The sequence below is a fragment of the Falco cherrug genome, chromosome 6 (genome assembly GCF_023634085.1).
Source record: "Falco cherrug isolate bFalChe1 chromosome 6, bFalChe1.pri, whole genome shotgun sequence".
NCBI lineage: Eukaryota > Metazoa > Chordata > Aves > Falconiformes > Falconidae > Falco > Falco cherrug.
This window is the reverse complement of record NC_073702.1, coordinates 42819269-42836335: the sequence shown is the minus strand read 5'-3', so window position 1 is coordinate 42836335 and position 17067 is coordinate 42819269. Positions and strand designations below refer to the sequence as shown.

General features: G+C 38.2%; 1 protein-coding gene across 5 annotated transcripts in view; it reads right to left on the bottom strand.

The window, feature by feature from the left end:
* UTRN (utrophin) overlaps positions 1 to 17067 on the bottom strand; it is a 386253-nt gene that overhangs the window by 244880 nt on the left and 124306 nt on the right. For 4 of the 5 annotated variants that reach the window (XM_055714514.1, XM_055714513.1, XM_055714515.1 and 1 more), the window contains 9 exons: positions 16702 to 16857; positions 15041 to 15211; positions 13007 to 13186; positions 10339 to 10467; positions 9998 to 10168; positions 9298 to 9447; positions 7906 to 8043; positions 6936 to 7088; positions 298 to 489 (listed from right to left, as the gene is read on the bottom strand). In XM_055714514.1, the coding sequence (XP_055570489.1) occupies positions 298 to 489; positions 6936 to 7088; positions 7906 to 8043; positions 9298 to 9447; positions 9998 to 10168; positions 10339 to 10467; positions 13007 to 13186; positions 15041 to 15211; positions 16702 to 16857 (1440 nt within the window). The remainder of the gene's footprint in view (positions 1 to 297; positions 490 to 6935; positions 7089 to 7905; positions 8044 to 9297; positions 9448 to 9997; positions 10169 to 10338; positions 10468 to 13006; positions 13187 to 15040; positions 15212 to 16701; positions 16858 to 17067) is intronic. The other variant, XM_055714516.1, reaches the window with a different exon arrangement.

The window sequence follows — 17067 nt, the reverse complement described above, 5'->3', positions numbered from 1 at the left end:
TAGCATTTCTCTACATATTGCGTAGACTACATGAAGAAAACCACAACAGTTTCTCCAACAAAAGAAGTTCAACCCTTCTCTCCCAACCTCCTGCCCAGCTTCCACACTGCTCCATTTTGTATCTGCATAGAAAGAAAACTAGCCACAAAAGTGTCTCATCATTTCATTTCCAGTGTATATTGATCCAGTATAACCTGAGCAAAAATACAGAGCTACACAGTCTCTAAAGTGTTTTTTATTCTACTATTTCCTTCTGCCCTTCTTCCTTCTGAATATAATTCTTAAGACATGCAGTACCTTCAGTGCATCTTCCTGAGTTGAAAAATCCTCGTAGATGCCAGTATTGAGCTCTGGTGCATTCAGCAGCAGTTCAACATCAGCCATGGCCAGCAAGACTTTGTTGATTTCAACCAAGTACTCAGCCAAGAAAGGCAAGGTCCTAACTCCAGCATCAAAGTGGCCTTTTAGCCTCTGCTGGACAGGGATTGCCTAAAAGCATGAAAGTTCATTTTATATTTCTAAGAACAAATAATTTTATTACAAAATTCTATATCAGTAAACTATATTCAGAGTAAGTACTTTTCTACATTAAAAGACAGAACAAAGGCCTTTCTAGCAAGGTTACATAAATTCAGAAAGCTGCAAGTCCTGCAGAGAGCTCTTTCTGTATTTATTTAAATAAATAAAAAAAAGTTATAAAACTGTAGATATCATGCTTCACAATGACCCTGTCTTATTCTTTATTAAAACTCTGGAGAGTGGGAAGGGCACTGCTGTTTCTCTTGCCTTGATCCTTACCACTTCCAGAAGTTACACTTCTTGATCAAGACTGTATCTAGCTGCAATTACAACCCACTGTCTGGTGCCATCATCAAGGACTCCCAGAAGTTACCAATTTACTGAAGGAGACTGGTTTTTTTTCTCTCCACATTCTTTTCAATAAGCAGCCCCACTCACATTTCCAACCATTTTTTAAATAAATGAGTGCTCTACCAGTACCACAATATGTTTTTTTGCAGCAATAAGAGACACTAACTCCTCAAGACCTTGGCAATTGTTACTTGCTCTGGCTGGAAAATGAGGCTGTCTAGCCAAGTACCACGTTAGCAGGTAAGAAAGCAAGAACAGTAATTTAATGCAGCTTTTTCCTGGACCAAAATGATGGCCTGAATCTGAAGCGTTAGGAAGCCTGCTGCAAGAAACTACACTGCCATGCCCAGCAAAGGTAGCCGAGGAAGGCAGGTGAAGCAGATACTCCAAAGACTGAAAACACTTTTTGCTGGACAGTTTTCTTGTTCAACAGGATTCTATGACCATCTTTGAAAACAGCCCAGTTCTTTGAAATCAGCAATGGAAAAGTAAACCCACCTCTGAGTGTACTGAAAAATTCAAGCAACTTCTAAACCACCATCCTGTACTCAGAGAATCTGAGTCAACCAAGACAGAATCCTCGACTGCACGATGTACTAACAGTTGAGTATACACTTAAGAGTGTGAAGAATAAACGTATGTTCACAGCAATTTCAGCCAGTGATTTTTACTTTGCAGTTAGTCTGGGCTGGATGCACACATGCTAATCACTAGCACAGCTGACAACCAGTAAAATATTAAGCTCCACTAACAAAGCTGTTTGCAAACACCCGTCTATCTTCCTCCTCCACATGTTTCTGAGTGTTTCAAATATGTCAGTCAAATTAACTGGAATCTAACATATGCAGCACGTGTAGTGTAAAAGAAAAAAGGATGGCAGCAGAAAAAAGTATATTCACGTGTTCACCATTCAGGATTTCTTCTCATGCACTGAACGCTCCCGAGTATTTTATTTGGTTTGTGTTTGGGTTTTTTTGTTTTGTTTTGTAGTAGACAGTCATCCCTACATTGAAACTGGGGACATATTTGTACTTCCGCCAGGCCTTTACCACAATGGTATGCTTTCATTCATTCATTGCATACCAAAGAAATAGGACACACAGGCACATAAGCATAAATTGAGTCTACTAAGTATTACAGACAAGCATCATAAAATACTCAGCATTGCTTTTGATTCAGAAAAGTAGCAAGCAAGCACCACAGTAAAACCCACAAACTACTCCATATGCTTTAGCCACAAATCCAACATCCTGGTACTTGATGCTCCCCAAACACATTTTCTTGAGGCTCTGTATATATTTTGTCAGCTTCCAAAGCTTGGGCAAAAGCCCAAGACTTACATAGTGGTACCATTTCCTGTGGAAGGAGAGGCCCTAGCTCCAGAGAAATCGGACAAAGCTTGTGCAACTCAAAGTATCTTTTCCCCAGCAATACGGAATAAACCAGGGTTTGAACAAACACCAGGATGCCTGCTGCAGAACAGCCTCCTGCAACATCATCCCAAAGTGTTTTCTCAATTTTTCATCACCCCACAAGTCCCACTCTCACACAGGCAACAGTCCAGAATCTAGACTTCACCCAAATTAACAGGTCACTGGACTTTGTTATTTTTCTACCTCACACACATTGCTTTACCTCTCATTAGACAAAACTTGCACAAGATTTCAAACAGCACCTGCTGCCGGCATGCAGCAAACTTGTTCTCCACTTGTTGCCAACACTGACATACACTGAAACTGTCTGCTTCCCAATTAGCACCATCCCAGGCCAGGTTGCTGCTCTTCTGCTGAGCAGTGAACATCTCCTGGTGCTGCTCTTGCACAGCACACCTCATTGCTTATCTCCTCCAGCTGCCTCCCATCACTGAGAGGATGGCTCATACTTTCACAACCCTCCTTCTTAAAGGTGAACATATGTAAGTATTATAAACACATTAGTGCTTTACTGCAGCCAAGTTTTAATTGTTCAGCTGTTCTCTACCTTGCATAGCAGACTGGCAGCTTCTAAAATGCAGCATAACGTAATAAAAAAATGGAAAAGCAGAAGTTTAACATAACTCTCTCATGCAAATCAAACACCTATCTGTCACAGAAGCTGGAGTTTAGTTTTGTTTTTTATTAAAGAAAACAGGCAAGCGAACTTTTTCTAAAGCACCCACAAATAAAAAGTTAATCAAAGGATATTTAGGAGGAAATCCGACTGGATGACTTATTAGACCTTTAATTTCAGCAGTGACAGAGCATGTTTATTAAATTTGATCTCTCTTTAAATACTAGGGAAAACGCAGGACTGGAGATAAAAGGGGAATACTCAATTACTAGTGTACATACTATCAATAAGGCCTCTCAATGAGAGATGCTAAAACTAATTTTATTTCAGTGGTCAAATAAAAATTTGTTTCCACCTATACTTAGCATGTAGTTTTACCTGCATTCAGAATTTGTATTCAGATTTTCTTCCCCTTTCCCCTTTTACACTTAAATTCATTTTCAAACAAAAATCTATCAAAGATTCAACTCCAGGAGATACTCTGACTTGCTTCCAAAAGTGGATTTTGGAAAATACTACCTGAGAAATGGATATAAAATTGAATAATTTACCTTGCATGTTTAACCACATGAACATTTTAACCAAAAGAGTTTAGCCAGTCTAATCTCAGATCAACACACATTAGTTACCTTTGCAAATAAATGTCCTTTCGATTAGAAATGCTCACTTTTTTAACCATTCTATGTTCCTTCTTTCTCACAGTCAAAATATTTCATAGCCAGTTTTCTAGGAAAAGGTTTTCTAAAGCTAAAATCTCATGTCCATCTTATTTGTCCTTCTGGATTAATTAATGCAGTCAGTATTTGTGGGCAATGTAGCTCATGGTTCATATTTAAGTAACTTAGAACCTTCTCTGTAAAAAGCACAACAGGCAAACAAACATGTGTTCTTTATTACAGGAAGAGTAATTCAAAAGCCTTCAAGATGCTATCTGTGTTCCAGTTTATGGGAGAAACTGCACTGTGCCCACAACAGTAAATTCACTTACCATCTGCAGAATTATCATTTTTACTTCAAAACAATTTCCTAAAACCTGGGAAAATCTCTCAAACTTTAGTCTAATTACCTCTGCAATTTAAGGTTTAATTTTTCCTTTCCCTCATTCCAAGCCAAGTCAGAATAGAGCACTTTAAATAAATACTATAGCAAGACTAGAAAAGAAGGAACTCAGAGATACAAACTTCCAATGCAGGTTTTTCTAGCTGACGGCTTTGTGGCAAAACAAGGGTTATTCAAAAGTACCAGCGATGCAGAAGGGTTACCAATATTTCAGAGACACTTAACTCCATAATCCCTAGAAGCACACACGATGAGGAATATTTATGATCCAGCTACTTCCAGCAAATCAATATATAGATATATATGACCTTCAAGCACCATAAATAAGTCCTCTCCTCCACACTCATTTACAAAAATGTAAATAATGTATTACATAAAACATTAACTGGAGTTACTCCCCAGCTTGGCACCTGAATTCTTTTCTTTCCCTCCCTGTTTGCTCATTCCAAAACTAGCTTCTCTTCTTCTGCTCACTGCACCTTCTTTACATCAAGGTGAAGGGTTGAGCCAGCTGTGCACCAGTGGGTCAAGAATTCATTTCATGCTTCTCAGACCTGTGCTGACGTGAGCAAAAAGCACTGCAATTTGCCAGTTGGTAGTCTGGGGGCCCTATGGATACATCTAGGATTTCCCTTTTCCCACCTTCATCAGACATCCCTACTGACTAAAGAAGGGGGAGCAAGGTGTTCAAACACAGAACAGATGGTAAAAAAATGGGGCGAGGCAATTTCTGTTGCAGAATTTTAGCATTAGGGTTGCCTTCATGGTGCTGAGGGTAAGTCAGATCTGGTGGCTCCAAGAAGATTCTGGAGCAACTGTGTTCATCAAATAATGATGATATTTGAGAACACTGTTTCTCCCTTCAGAAATAGTATGGTCTCATACCATTTTTTGTGTTCAAGATCAATTAGTAAAGCAGGTGAAAGAACAAGCCATAAAAGTAAAATAAGGTCACTTGAAACAAGCTGGCTTACCACTCAAATATCCAAAAGCTAGAAGCACAGGCACATGAAGCAAAAGCAGCAGTTTCAGAGTCTCACAGTAGTAATGAAAACTGCTGCTGTCCTTTTCTGAAAGTCTAGCTGACTCAGCCAGACTAGAAACTGTATCTGGAAGTACAAGGATACTTTTACACGACTTAACTAATTCTGAGCAAAGATAGTATTTCTCCATCAATAGTCTATCATAACTGCTACGGTAATTCATATTTACATGATATTCTGCATTCAGCACCCACATACCAAGACGCAGTAATCCAGGAACAGATCCAGCAGTACCAGGGATTAGCTGCAGTATATCCCCAAAGGAAAGGGCTTTATAGGAGGCAAAGGGCCTTCCTTAGAGAAGATAAGTCAACATCCAGCAAGACCAATAGTAACAAGGAAGACCAGTCTGTGGCACAACTGGACTGCTCCCATTAGCGAAGAACCTTTCAGGTACACCTTTGTTCCCTTTTCAATCCAGTAATAGATTCACTCAAAGCAGCTGATGGTCAAACAGAAAAACTGAATCGTGTTGTTATACTTTAAATGTGTATGGATCCCCATCTCCTTCAAACAAATTCCCTGGCATCAGTCAGGTCCCAAGAAGCTCGTGTGCAAGTACCACAGTATGCCAGGAGTGACCGCTGGGGACCCAACAGAGCAGTCAGATGTCAGACAGTCAAAGAGACCCTGGGACCATCTTTGCTGCCCAGCTCTGCACGGGAGGCCTGTCATTTGAAAAAGTCTCTCGAAAGAGAAGCAGATTTAAAAGGTTTACTTTAATCGCTAATAATGAATAGCCTGTGTGACCACGGAGAGCAGACCATCTGCCATAGGTCTACAGCTGTCATAGGCTGCTGAAGCCACACAGCACTACCCCTGTGAACGAAGAGCACCACATCATGGCACTGTGGCATGAGTCTCACAGGAAACCAGACTATTTTACCCCTGCCTCCAAGTTAATTGGTGCTGGGTTAAAAAGTTACAGAGCAGTCAAAAAGAATTGATTGATTTTAATTATGAAGCTTCATATGCAAAAGCTGAGAATTTCTTGACAAGTTGCCTAGCCCCCAAGCTTGTCCAAGAAATTACTTACTGCTTCACAAAGTTCCTCACTGTTATTGCCTAAAATATTAATATAATTACCACGTGGTCAAAGTGTGTTGAAGGATGAAAAGGAGAAATAAGATTTAAAAAAAAAAAAAATCCAACACCAAAACCCCCACAAAACCACAACAAAACTAACAAACAAAAATAAAAACCCCACTGAAAGTATCTGTTCCCTCAACAATTAAGACATACAGCTTTCAGGGTAGTAGATTTCATCAGACCCTGACATCCTATTAAATTAGTTGTGAAATTGTTTGTCAAGACCTGCACATGCACATTATCAAATACTTTAATCTTTGCAATTTTTATTAATCTTCATTGTGTACAGTCATATCAATCACATGAGGGTAGTTATCGCTCTCTAAGCACTTGAGGCAGTGAAAAGCAGTGTTAGAGTAGTTGCAATATCCCAACCACGAGACGCAGAGGCACTGAGTTTAAGCTTCAAACAAGGCTTTTATCTTATCAGACATTGAATTAAGCTGTTTGAGCCAGGGCATCAAAAAGAGTTAAGCATAATCCCCCATGGGCAAGACTAGGAAAAGACACTGTCCTGCTGCAACACTGCCCAGATCACACTCTAAGACTTGAGCCTGATGGCTGGGATATTTTGGATGTATGATGACTACGTAGAAATCCCAAACTAGTATATGCAGATAGTTTCCTAATGAGAAATGAATGTTGTTATTTTGAAAACACTTCTTTCCAAGAAGGCATCAAAGAACAGCCATAAAACCCTAATATATGAATCTTATAGATGTAGTTCATGCATAGCATTCAGACTGTTTGCTCTAAGAAAAAAACACCCCACCCCCCCGCCCCCCCCAAAAAAAAGAAAAAAAAAAAAAAAAAAGTCTCATTTACCTGTACTTTTTGTTCACCTTCCACACCTTGCAGCCCGGACAGACGGTGCTCTGCCTCATCCAGCCACTTCATTAGACTGTCATGTTCCTTCTTATACTGAGAAAGCACGGGAGAGAGTTCCACCACCTGCCTCCTTTGAAATGACCTGCACTCCTACAAGCCAATGTATTAAGAAAATACAGCATAAGAGGAGGGAAATAGTGAACTGAATAGGTCTTATTTATTTGAAAAACAAAAATACTTGGGTGATTCATTTGAAGAAGCAAATTCCAAAACATGTAATAGTAACAATTTATTTTTCAAAAATAGCTATATTCTATTTATCTGCACAGACATAGAATCAAAGACAGCCTGAGAGTCTTACTCTGCCTTTGAGCTACACCTCACCTTACCAACTCTAACATGATTCCAACAGATGAGCTAAAAGGAGTATAAGAATACAGGTCCCCTTTGCTTTACACAAAAGTATTTTTAATATGGCACATGTATGAAAGCACCACAACATACTAGAGTCCACAATTACTGATAATACCCTCTTAGGAAGGAAGAGGAATGAAATAGCAGACTCATTCACACAGACCTCTTCAGCTAAGAGCTCAATGAATACGTTTGTATACATGTGTCTATGTAGTCACTCTTCACACAGCCTGGTGGTAAAGACAAACCTCTGCTGGAGGGCCAAGACAAGCGAACCAAATGTCCAACCGTCTGTACCCATCTGTGTAAATATATACAGGCTGGCCCTCTGTGAAAGGGACTTTAAAAATCAAAACCACTCCCCCAAAACTTCAGAATGACAAAATTCATATTTCAGAATCGCAAAGATTCAGAGAGTCAGATTGCATGTACACGTATTTAACTCCTCCCCAGAGGATCTTACACACCAAGAGTCATAATCAGGTTGTAAGTGGGATAGCAAAGGGAAGACTGCATAAATAAGCTTTAACTATAGTAACTACCAAAATCATACCTGCACGCTGTTGTACTTTTTCTGCAGAAGCAACAGCTGTATGCGGATCTTCTCTCTCTTATAGTCCTCCATAGGCTGCTGCAACAACTGCCCTCCTCTCTGTAAAACTTCTTCAATCTGAGCTCTTTCTCGATCCAGCTAAAATTACACAAGTCTGTATTATCTACAGAAAGCTCAGCTACAGTTTCCAAAATTTATTAACCTGCTCAGATATTAACAACAATGGGACCAAATTGTTGTTTTGTTATCCAGATGTGACCCAAACAAATTCAAGTAGAGATTCTTCCCCACAACTACCAAATCCTAAACTCCAACCTGGTCATTCTACAAACTTCATAGAGATGTACTGCAGCAAGTTCAGTCAATGAGCCAGCAGCAGGCAGCCACAGCAAGAAAGTGCTATGACTGCAGCTCCATTTCTATTATAAACATTCCTTGACAATAATAAGCAAGCTCAGAGCAGAATAGCAAAACTAAAACATAATAAATATAAAAACAGCACAAAGGGAAGCATATGTTCTATAACAATAGGTCCTTCCATAGAGGCCTTTTAAAAATTGTTTTCTGTAGCACACATGTCATTTTCCATAGACTTATACTCAGCTTTCCAACTCTGTTTATAATATTTCATATGCTTAAAAGGCAGGCAGATAAGGCGGCCTGGAAGGACTTCACCCAATTTTGTAAGGAACAAGGCTATTACAGACAAGATGCAAACAAAAGTATGACAGTTTTACACACATGAATAGCAGAGCCTAGGTAAGAATCTAGAAAAAGATAAATTTTGTTCCAAGTCTTTATTTGGACTTGCTGTGAGCCATATTACAACACCCTTATTTACACCTCAATGTCATAAGTATTCATTGACCTGACCTGTGCACTGTGATTCAATATATCATACCAGTTTAAAGTGCAAAAGATGTCTACCTAATGCAATAGATTAGAGGCTCAACATTGCCAAATACATGGTAAGAGTCTCAGCTGCATTAAGTAACCATTTCAACATGAGTTCAGACAGTTAAACGTGAAGAAAGAAAAAGTTTTGCACCTCATTACATTTACAGGAAAGATTTCTTATAAAAGGAACAGAGTAGAAAAGTATATAAAAGATAAATGAAAATAGAAGTTCACTACCTGAATTACATAAACCCATGATAAAATACAGACCAAAGTAGACTAGTTACTTGCAGTGCACTAGACAAGAGGCAGCAGCTATGGGAAAAGCATGGAAAATTGTGCAGTGTTTCCAACAACCTAATAATTCCCTTCATCTGTTACTCCTGTCTTAAGAAGATTTTCTCAGAAGAATTCCCCCTCAGAGTCTGAAGAAATGTAACACATGGACAAAACAAAGAGTTAGCAAATTACTTAGTTCTTCCATTGCTCACAAACCTTTTCATCTTCCCCACTCAACTCCAGATGCTTTTCTACAACTTTTAGCATATTCTGTATGTCACACTCAAATTTTTCCAGGTCTGGAAAAGCTACTCTGGCTTCAAGGGTCTCTGACATGACAGGAAGTCGTTCTTGTCCAACAAGCACCTGCAAAGCAAAACAGAGCTTTGTTCAAGCCCAAACATTTAGTCTGAGCTGTAACACACAGTTTAATGATTTAAATCAATTCTCCATGAACAAGCATACTAGTTGTAGAACTATCAGATATCAGCATAAAAGCATTGCAAGAGTTGTTTGATCTAACACAAAGTTAGCTTGTACACAGAGTTGGTAGGTATTACCAAGCTTCTACCTACAATCTGAGCGTTTTGGTCTCAAAACAAAAACAAACCTCCAGTCATATTCCCTTATGTTGTTGTTCTGCAGTTCATACTTATGTGTACTGCAATACATACATTTTTCTAAATCTTTATAACACATAGTTATTTATAAGTTCTCCCTTCCAACTCAAGTCATCACCTGCTACTCAGGTAAAAAAAAGCAGTTGGTCTAAGATCAATCTGTCCATTTTTCACATATAAATATCTACACCCAAGAGAATAAAAAGGAGTGAAGCACTGTTCTAACACAAAGATCTATCCCCTAAAGCTATTTGCCACCATTTTGGCACAGACCTCCCAAGTTTGCTTATCCTCACCTTGGCACTTTTGATGTGCTGAGAGACCTTCTCAAAGTTACGGTTCAGTTCTGCCAGTTTGGGTTCAACAAGTTCACGACATGACACTCCCCGACCATTCATTAGGATAATAGCCTGATCACGCACATTATCCACTCGAAGACTAACATCATCTAATTCAGATGTTAAACGCTAAGTGAAAGAAAATGCAAATGGTTACGGTAGGAAAGGAAAAAATATATAAAAAACCCAAAAACACACAAACAAAAAATTGGGAAGAAAAAAAAGAAAAAAGGGACACCAAACCTGACCTGGATACTAAATGATATCAAAAGTGGTTACTTGACAGTAACATTTCCTACCTTCACAGTTTCCTCCTTTTTGGTTGCTGACTTTTTCTCAATCTCATCCAGCAAGGCTTCAGCCTGATACAACCAAGTACTTATGTGAGCAACATTTTCATCAAAAATTTCCAGCTGGCTCTGATGATTCTAGAAAAAGATGGGGGAAAAAAAAGTATCAATGCAAGAAACTTAAAAGAAAATCCACAAAAAAACCCACAACATAAAACCCAAACACACACACAAAAAAACCACCTGCCAAAACTATCAGTATGAGTATAAAGGAGATTAATGGAATAAAGTGGTATGGATACACCTTGGAAAGGAACATTGAAAATTAGATTGTACCTTTCACCTTCAGTAAGTATTTACAAGAACTCAATTTTCATTCTAGATCCTTTGATATGTTTCTTCCTAATTCATAGAAGGGGAAACAGAAATAGCTGAGGTGGTTTGTCCAACTAAAAGACAGATAACATATTAAAACATCACAGCCAGACCACATCATTTCAGTTGATCAAAAAACCCATGATTTCTTCAATTATCATTAGGCAGGTAGAACAGTATGCATTACGTGCAGCTGTGGGTTTTTTTGATTGAAAGGGAATTACACCAAAACCTGCAAATTATAATAGTCAAGTTTTGATATTTTACTGATTATATTAAAATATTCCTTCCTCTTAAAAGTCACTGCATTGTAGATATGTTATACAGATCTGCTTTCATATGCAGTCAGAAATCTCAACTTTAGGTGCCAGGCAGAAACACCACATTATTCTGGGTGACCAAAACAAAGCTATCAGATTCATGGAAGCACCATCCTGCTTAAGCACAGAGTTTTTTACCAAAAATAAAAAGGATAGCTACACTTTGATCTTTTAGACTAAGAAAACAAGGGGAGGGGAGGAGAGAGGAGGCCTATGATTGGTCTCTATATCAACATCAAGAAACATAATCACTTAGGAAAAGAACGATTAAATTAAAATCTGCACAAGGACAATACTTACGCCCCACATTACCATAAATTACAAGGTTTTTAGTTTTGGATCATCATTACAGCATTCACAAATACACTACGTGACCACTCCTAACATTGACATCATTATGAAACAGACAGTACAACCTGCAACAGGCACTGGACAAGAGGCACAAGGCTCACCACCTAGCTATACACCAAAGTTTCCACAATTTCAGCCCTTATCAGGTGGATTCTTATAAGCTGAACACCACCGAAAGACTTTATCTGAAAGCATCAGTCTGCTACTAGCATTAACTGTAGACTGTTTCATGTCCACTTAGCAAAACTTGCAGCTTTAGGCTGTATAATATGCTTAGTCTTCCATTTACTCAGCCAAACAGACACTGTTGACCTCAACTCTTAGTTGTCATATTCTTAAGCACTTGCAGTTATGGGCTGTCTGAAAGAGCAGTATGCTGACAGACTGTCCCCAAGTGCTTTGCTGAACACCACTAGGAAGTCATCAATTGTCCATTAAACAGCCATCATCTGGGTCTCAAAGAAATCAATTGACACAAAAACACTCTGTTCATGCTGAGGTTGGCACAGAGGCTTCTTTCAGGCTGAAAAAGAGAGCAGCACACACAGCAGCCTCATGGAACCCAATCCTTTTGGACTAGTTCCTTTTGTTTTCCACTTACATCAACAAAATCATGAGCTTATAGGAAGTTACACAGAAAACACAAGATTTCTGGGCTCTACTTAACCTGTTATGAAACAAGCAACACTTCCATAACCTGGTGGGGTTTTCCCCTCTCATTTTAATCTGTCAGAATCAGCAGAATCAGCTACTACCATTTAATGAGTAAAACACTAGCAGCTTTGTGAATGCTTCTATGCCACATAACCCACTCAGTCTATGTGTGATAGTAGATGCTCCTTGTCAGGATAGTTTAGAAAGTTACTTTACACACTAGTGCATTAAGAATTGTATTAAGAGCTAAATAATAAGTGGACACAAAAGGCTAGCACTATTGGTGTAGCAAGAGAGAAAGTTCCAAAACATTAACAGGAAAGAGGTACAAGCAGATAAATTTGTAAATACGGACAAAAAGTTAAAAATGTAATGTGACGGTACATAAAGGGGTGGAGGGGAGAATAGAAAGATAAAGAGATTAGAATAGCAGAGGTGTGAAAGTCCTTCACTAAGCATACGCTGCATTTTCTATCAAAAAGTGGAATTATGCCACAATGTCTTGGGAGAGTAAGAAGCCAGAAAAGAAGTCCTAGCACTGAAGCCAGGAGAATAAGAAATGCAAAAGGGAAAAAGTTAAACCTAGTTTTATTCTCTACAACTAAGCAGGTTATTCCCACTATGTCAAGTTAACTGTCTGCCTGGGATATTTACATAGTTTCATCACTCTCATCCAGACTGTGCATTTTCATCGCCTACCCACTGAGCAATAGCCACTGCTACCAAAGCGTGTGGCACCAAAGCCTGTGAGCACATCTAAACCACCTGCAAAACAGTCTCCCACCTTCCTCATTGTATATAACCTTACGACTCATGTTTCTATCTACAGAGTAACCAGATATCCATTCTATACTCCTTTAAGTCCACGAGGCACAATGGAAGCTTCACATCACAGCAGGGAGACAAGTAAAAACTGCAACTTCTCCAAGGGTGTGGAGGGATAACCACCCTGAATATTTCTCACATGTGCAACTTACCAGCAGAGTGTCACACCAGTCATCAGTCCAGGTCCGAACTCTGCTCCAGCCAGCATTAAGGACACACAGCTTCTCCTCTAGGGAGGTCTCACTCCCTTCCACCAGAGCCTGGAGAGCAGTGCAGCTTTCAGTGATGCTCTTCAGGTCAGCTTTCCTCCTCTCCAGCTCTCTCAGCACATTCTGAAGCAAAAGGAACCATTAACAGTGCACACTGCTCCCAATCACAAGGGTAAGGCAGCAACGTTTTTACCCCACAGAAAACAAACAGTAATATAGATAGTCTTCACTTGAGAAAAATCAAACCAAGTAAAAGCCTTCTGTTTATAAATACTCTCTGCAGCTAGTTAAAGAGCAATGCGTGTAAGTGTCCCAAATAACTTAGCTTGAGACCTTTTTTGATTTTTTTTTGTAGTATCTTCATACTTTCTTTTCATTATGTAGGTAAAACAAATGCATCACATCACATTATAGGTACAATTTTAAAAGGTTCTTTTTGCGCTGTCAAGCACCACAAAGAACACAGTTCTCAGAAGACACATTTGATTTCTCTGTATCTTTTCCTATTAAAGTACTTTTACAGTTGGCAATGAGTAAAGTGACAGGCCAAGGCAGAATGTTTTTTTGATCACCACCACTCATTACTGCAAATATTGAATTCACTTGCTACATATTACAGAAGCTGTATTGTTGTATTACCCATATGTAGATATGTAAATATATGCATCTAACTAATATTTTTTCCAAGTCATGTCTGCTTTTAAGTAATTTTTTTAAAAATCTTAAAAAAACCATCACCTTCTTTGAAAGAATGCATACTAACATATAAATCAAGTAATAAGTCATCTCTTGAATATCAGTATATGGTTTCCATGTGGAAAATAGCACCTCTTGCCATAAGAGGTCATCACTTATCATTAATAATATCTGGCTATTTGGAACTTTTTGATGTCAGACACAACTAGTGTCTGAAGCTCCTTGAATATCTTATTATCTGTGAAGCAAATAATTTATTATTTTACCATAACTTATTAAATTAAGAGACAGAAATAAATACTCAAGTTACTACACTTTAAAATTGCCTCTAGAAAACTTTAGGACAGGAAGAACAAGTTTGCATGGAACATAAAGGGCTTGTCCTCCTGGTGGCGCAGCGTAACAGTTCATGAATTATTCGCATATACGCATCCATAGTAAGTATACTTCAATAAGTATTTACAAGCATGTGTGGAAAGAAATCTTAGGGATACTGCCACAACAGAAGCGTAGTGCTGATAATTGCTAATCCTGAGTTAAATGAGTGAGAACAGGTTATAATTAGAGGGTTTTGTAATTTTCCAAGTTTTCAAGTTTTAAAGATTGTACGCAGACCTATTCCAAAAGTAAACTGTGACAGAAAATAATGACTGGAAAGATCAGTATTGCTGGACTGTATCAGCTGACACTTGTTGCTAACTGCAACTACTACATATCCAAGTTTCTACAGTGTATGACGATTGATGCTCTGCTTCAGAATAATTATAACACTTTCATCTGCTTCCATAAAAAGTTCCAATTTATAGATGTAAGAAAACAAGGAACTGCAGGTTCTTTTTGTTTTGCAAAGTCACAATTTTGAAGACAAAGCTGTTTTGATTAAAGTTTTAAAACTTGATTTTTCATTAAAAATATCAATGTACAAAAGTTTGCTCCACTAGTAAAATATTTGACACAGTCCAAAATTATCTTTTCTCATAATAAAGCATATTATACTTAAACTGTGTTATAGATATACAAGTGACTTACTTATCTCTTGCTACTAAATATGTAGTTTGTATCTTTAATATTTCAGTGGCCATTTAATTTTGCATCAAGATGCCTGATATGAAACGCATCAGACTCAGGAAGGTAGTGAATATGATCTACTGAATCTACTAAAATTTCACGATGTAAGAGAGATTTTAGAACAAGCTACCGGGATTTAAATTCACAGCCACTTGTACACAGTATTGCCATAACGTTAAAAATGTATTGTACAGACACTTAGAGTGCGCTTACTTTGGCCCAGGCAATTTCTGAATCTAGATCAGAAAGCAAGCTCTCTGAAGTGGACTTCTGCACAAGCTCAGCCTCAGTGTTAGCCAGCCACTCTGACAAAGATGTGGCCTCCTTCCTCATTTTGCGTGCCAGCTGGGATGCTCTTTCAAGGTCTTGTTTTCCTTCTGTCACCTACAAAAAAAAAAAAAAAAAAAAAAAAAGGAAAAAAGAAAAAAGAAAACAAAGTCAGATTTTAAAAGACAGCAAAAATGAAAGTGCTAACTGGCTAAAATATCCACCCACATATATGAAATTCTTGCATCTTAGGACTGTCTGGCATTAGGGGAAGACCCTGAAAAGAAAAATCTTTTATAAACATCTGTATATTACTATACAAAGCAGAATATATAAAAATATAATTTCAAATTAAGATACACCTAAAGGGAGACAACAAACCTGCACACCAACTTATTTTTAGCTAGTAATCACCAAATTGATGTTTAAATTTTGTTATGATCCTTTAACTGAAACTCAAGGGGATATAGAATCCAGTTAGGTAAAATTCAGTTCCTTTTTGTATTTTGATAGCCTGTCTAACAGAAAGCTGTAAAGAAAAATTTCACTGACAATCTAGTCTGCCCTTGAAAACAGCTCAGTAAAGTGAATATGAAATTTGATGTTTGCTGCAGCATAATCAATTCTATTTCACACTAGCTACACAATTAGTCTGGTCAAACTTTAACATAGACTTGAGAATAAATCCAACCACAGCAGTCAGATTCAACTGACATTTCGAAAAATTGCCCTCTGTTTCAGCTCACAAACAAATCATAACATTACATTGCAAACAATTCTGCCTTTGTATCCTTTCCCAATTTCTTGCCTACATGCTTTCTGCATTATAGATGTGTAGGTTCCACTAGAATCCACACCTTTGTGAATGTCATCCACTTTACAACAACAAAACATATCCTAGGACCCATTTCAAAATATTCCAACAATGTAATCTGGCCACTTACCCATAGCTTCATTCACAAAGCACTGAACAGGCATGAGTGTGCTTGCACTTCTGTCTTAATTTAGGTAGGATAATAATCCCCTATTTCCCTGTTCCCCCTTAAGGATTTAACCATTTGTAAACACTACACTTAGTAATTAAATAGCTATTTATCCAAGAAAATTACTCATATCAATACTTAATGCAGCTCATGGGAAATACAGGTTTGCCCACATTTTTTATTTCATACTGACTGCAACCCTTTAGATGGATTACAATTAGAAACCATCATGACACCTCCTAAAAAAATTTACAAGAATTCAAACTTCTCATATGACAATCTGATAGTAAATTATCTTGCAGGCTGGTTTCCAGAGAAGAGAACGTACAACAGCGTTCAAAGACTTCAGCAAATAGCAGGCCAGCTTTGCTAGAGCCATGAAAGCTCTGTGAACCTTCCTTTCTCCAAAGCTGCTCTCCCTTCAGGAACACTCTGTGAGCACAAGGGTCTTGCACAACTACAGGGACTGTTATGTGTAATCTTTAATCTCTCAACTGATTGTTCCTGTATGTAGCAACTAGCCTATACAGTATCAGCTTCAGAATCAAAACAGCACCTGACATCAAAACACAGAAGGGAATTTATATGCAGACAAATGTTTACACGTACAGTTGTTCTACTTACCTGTGCTCCCAAGTCATTGTAAAGAAATTTCAGTGCTGTCAGTTGTTCATCCATCCCTTTGGGATTATCTGTCTGTTGTTTCTGTACAATTTGCCTTCCTGTCTTGATGACAGTTTCAACCTCCAATTTCACCTCACTGAGGGTCTTATAGAGTTTCTGAAAACACAAATATGTTTATTGGTGATCAATTTGTAGTGCAGATATTCAGACTTTGCTTCACGTGGGGACCTGACCACCCAATTGCATTTAAACTCTGAGCGATAGATTAAAAGCAGCATCTGCCAAGAAGATTTCAGACTCCTGATGTTCCATATTTTATTCTAGTTCTAATTTTCACCCAAAAAAAGGATTATTCCAATAAATCAG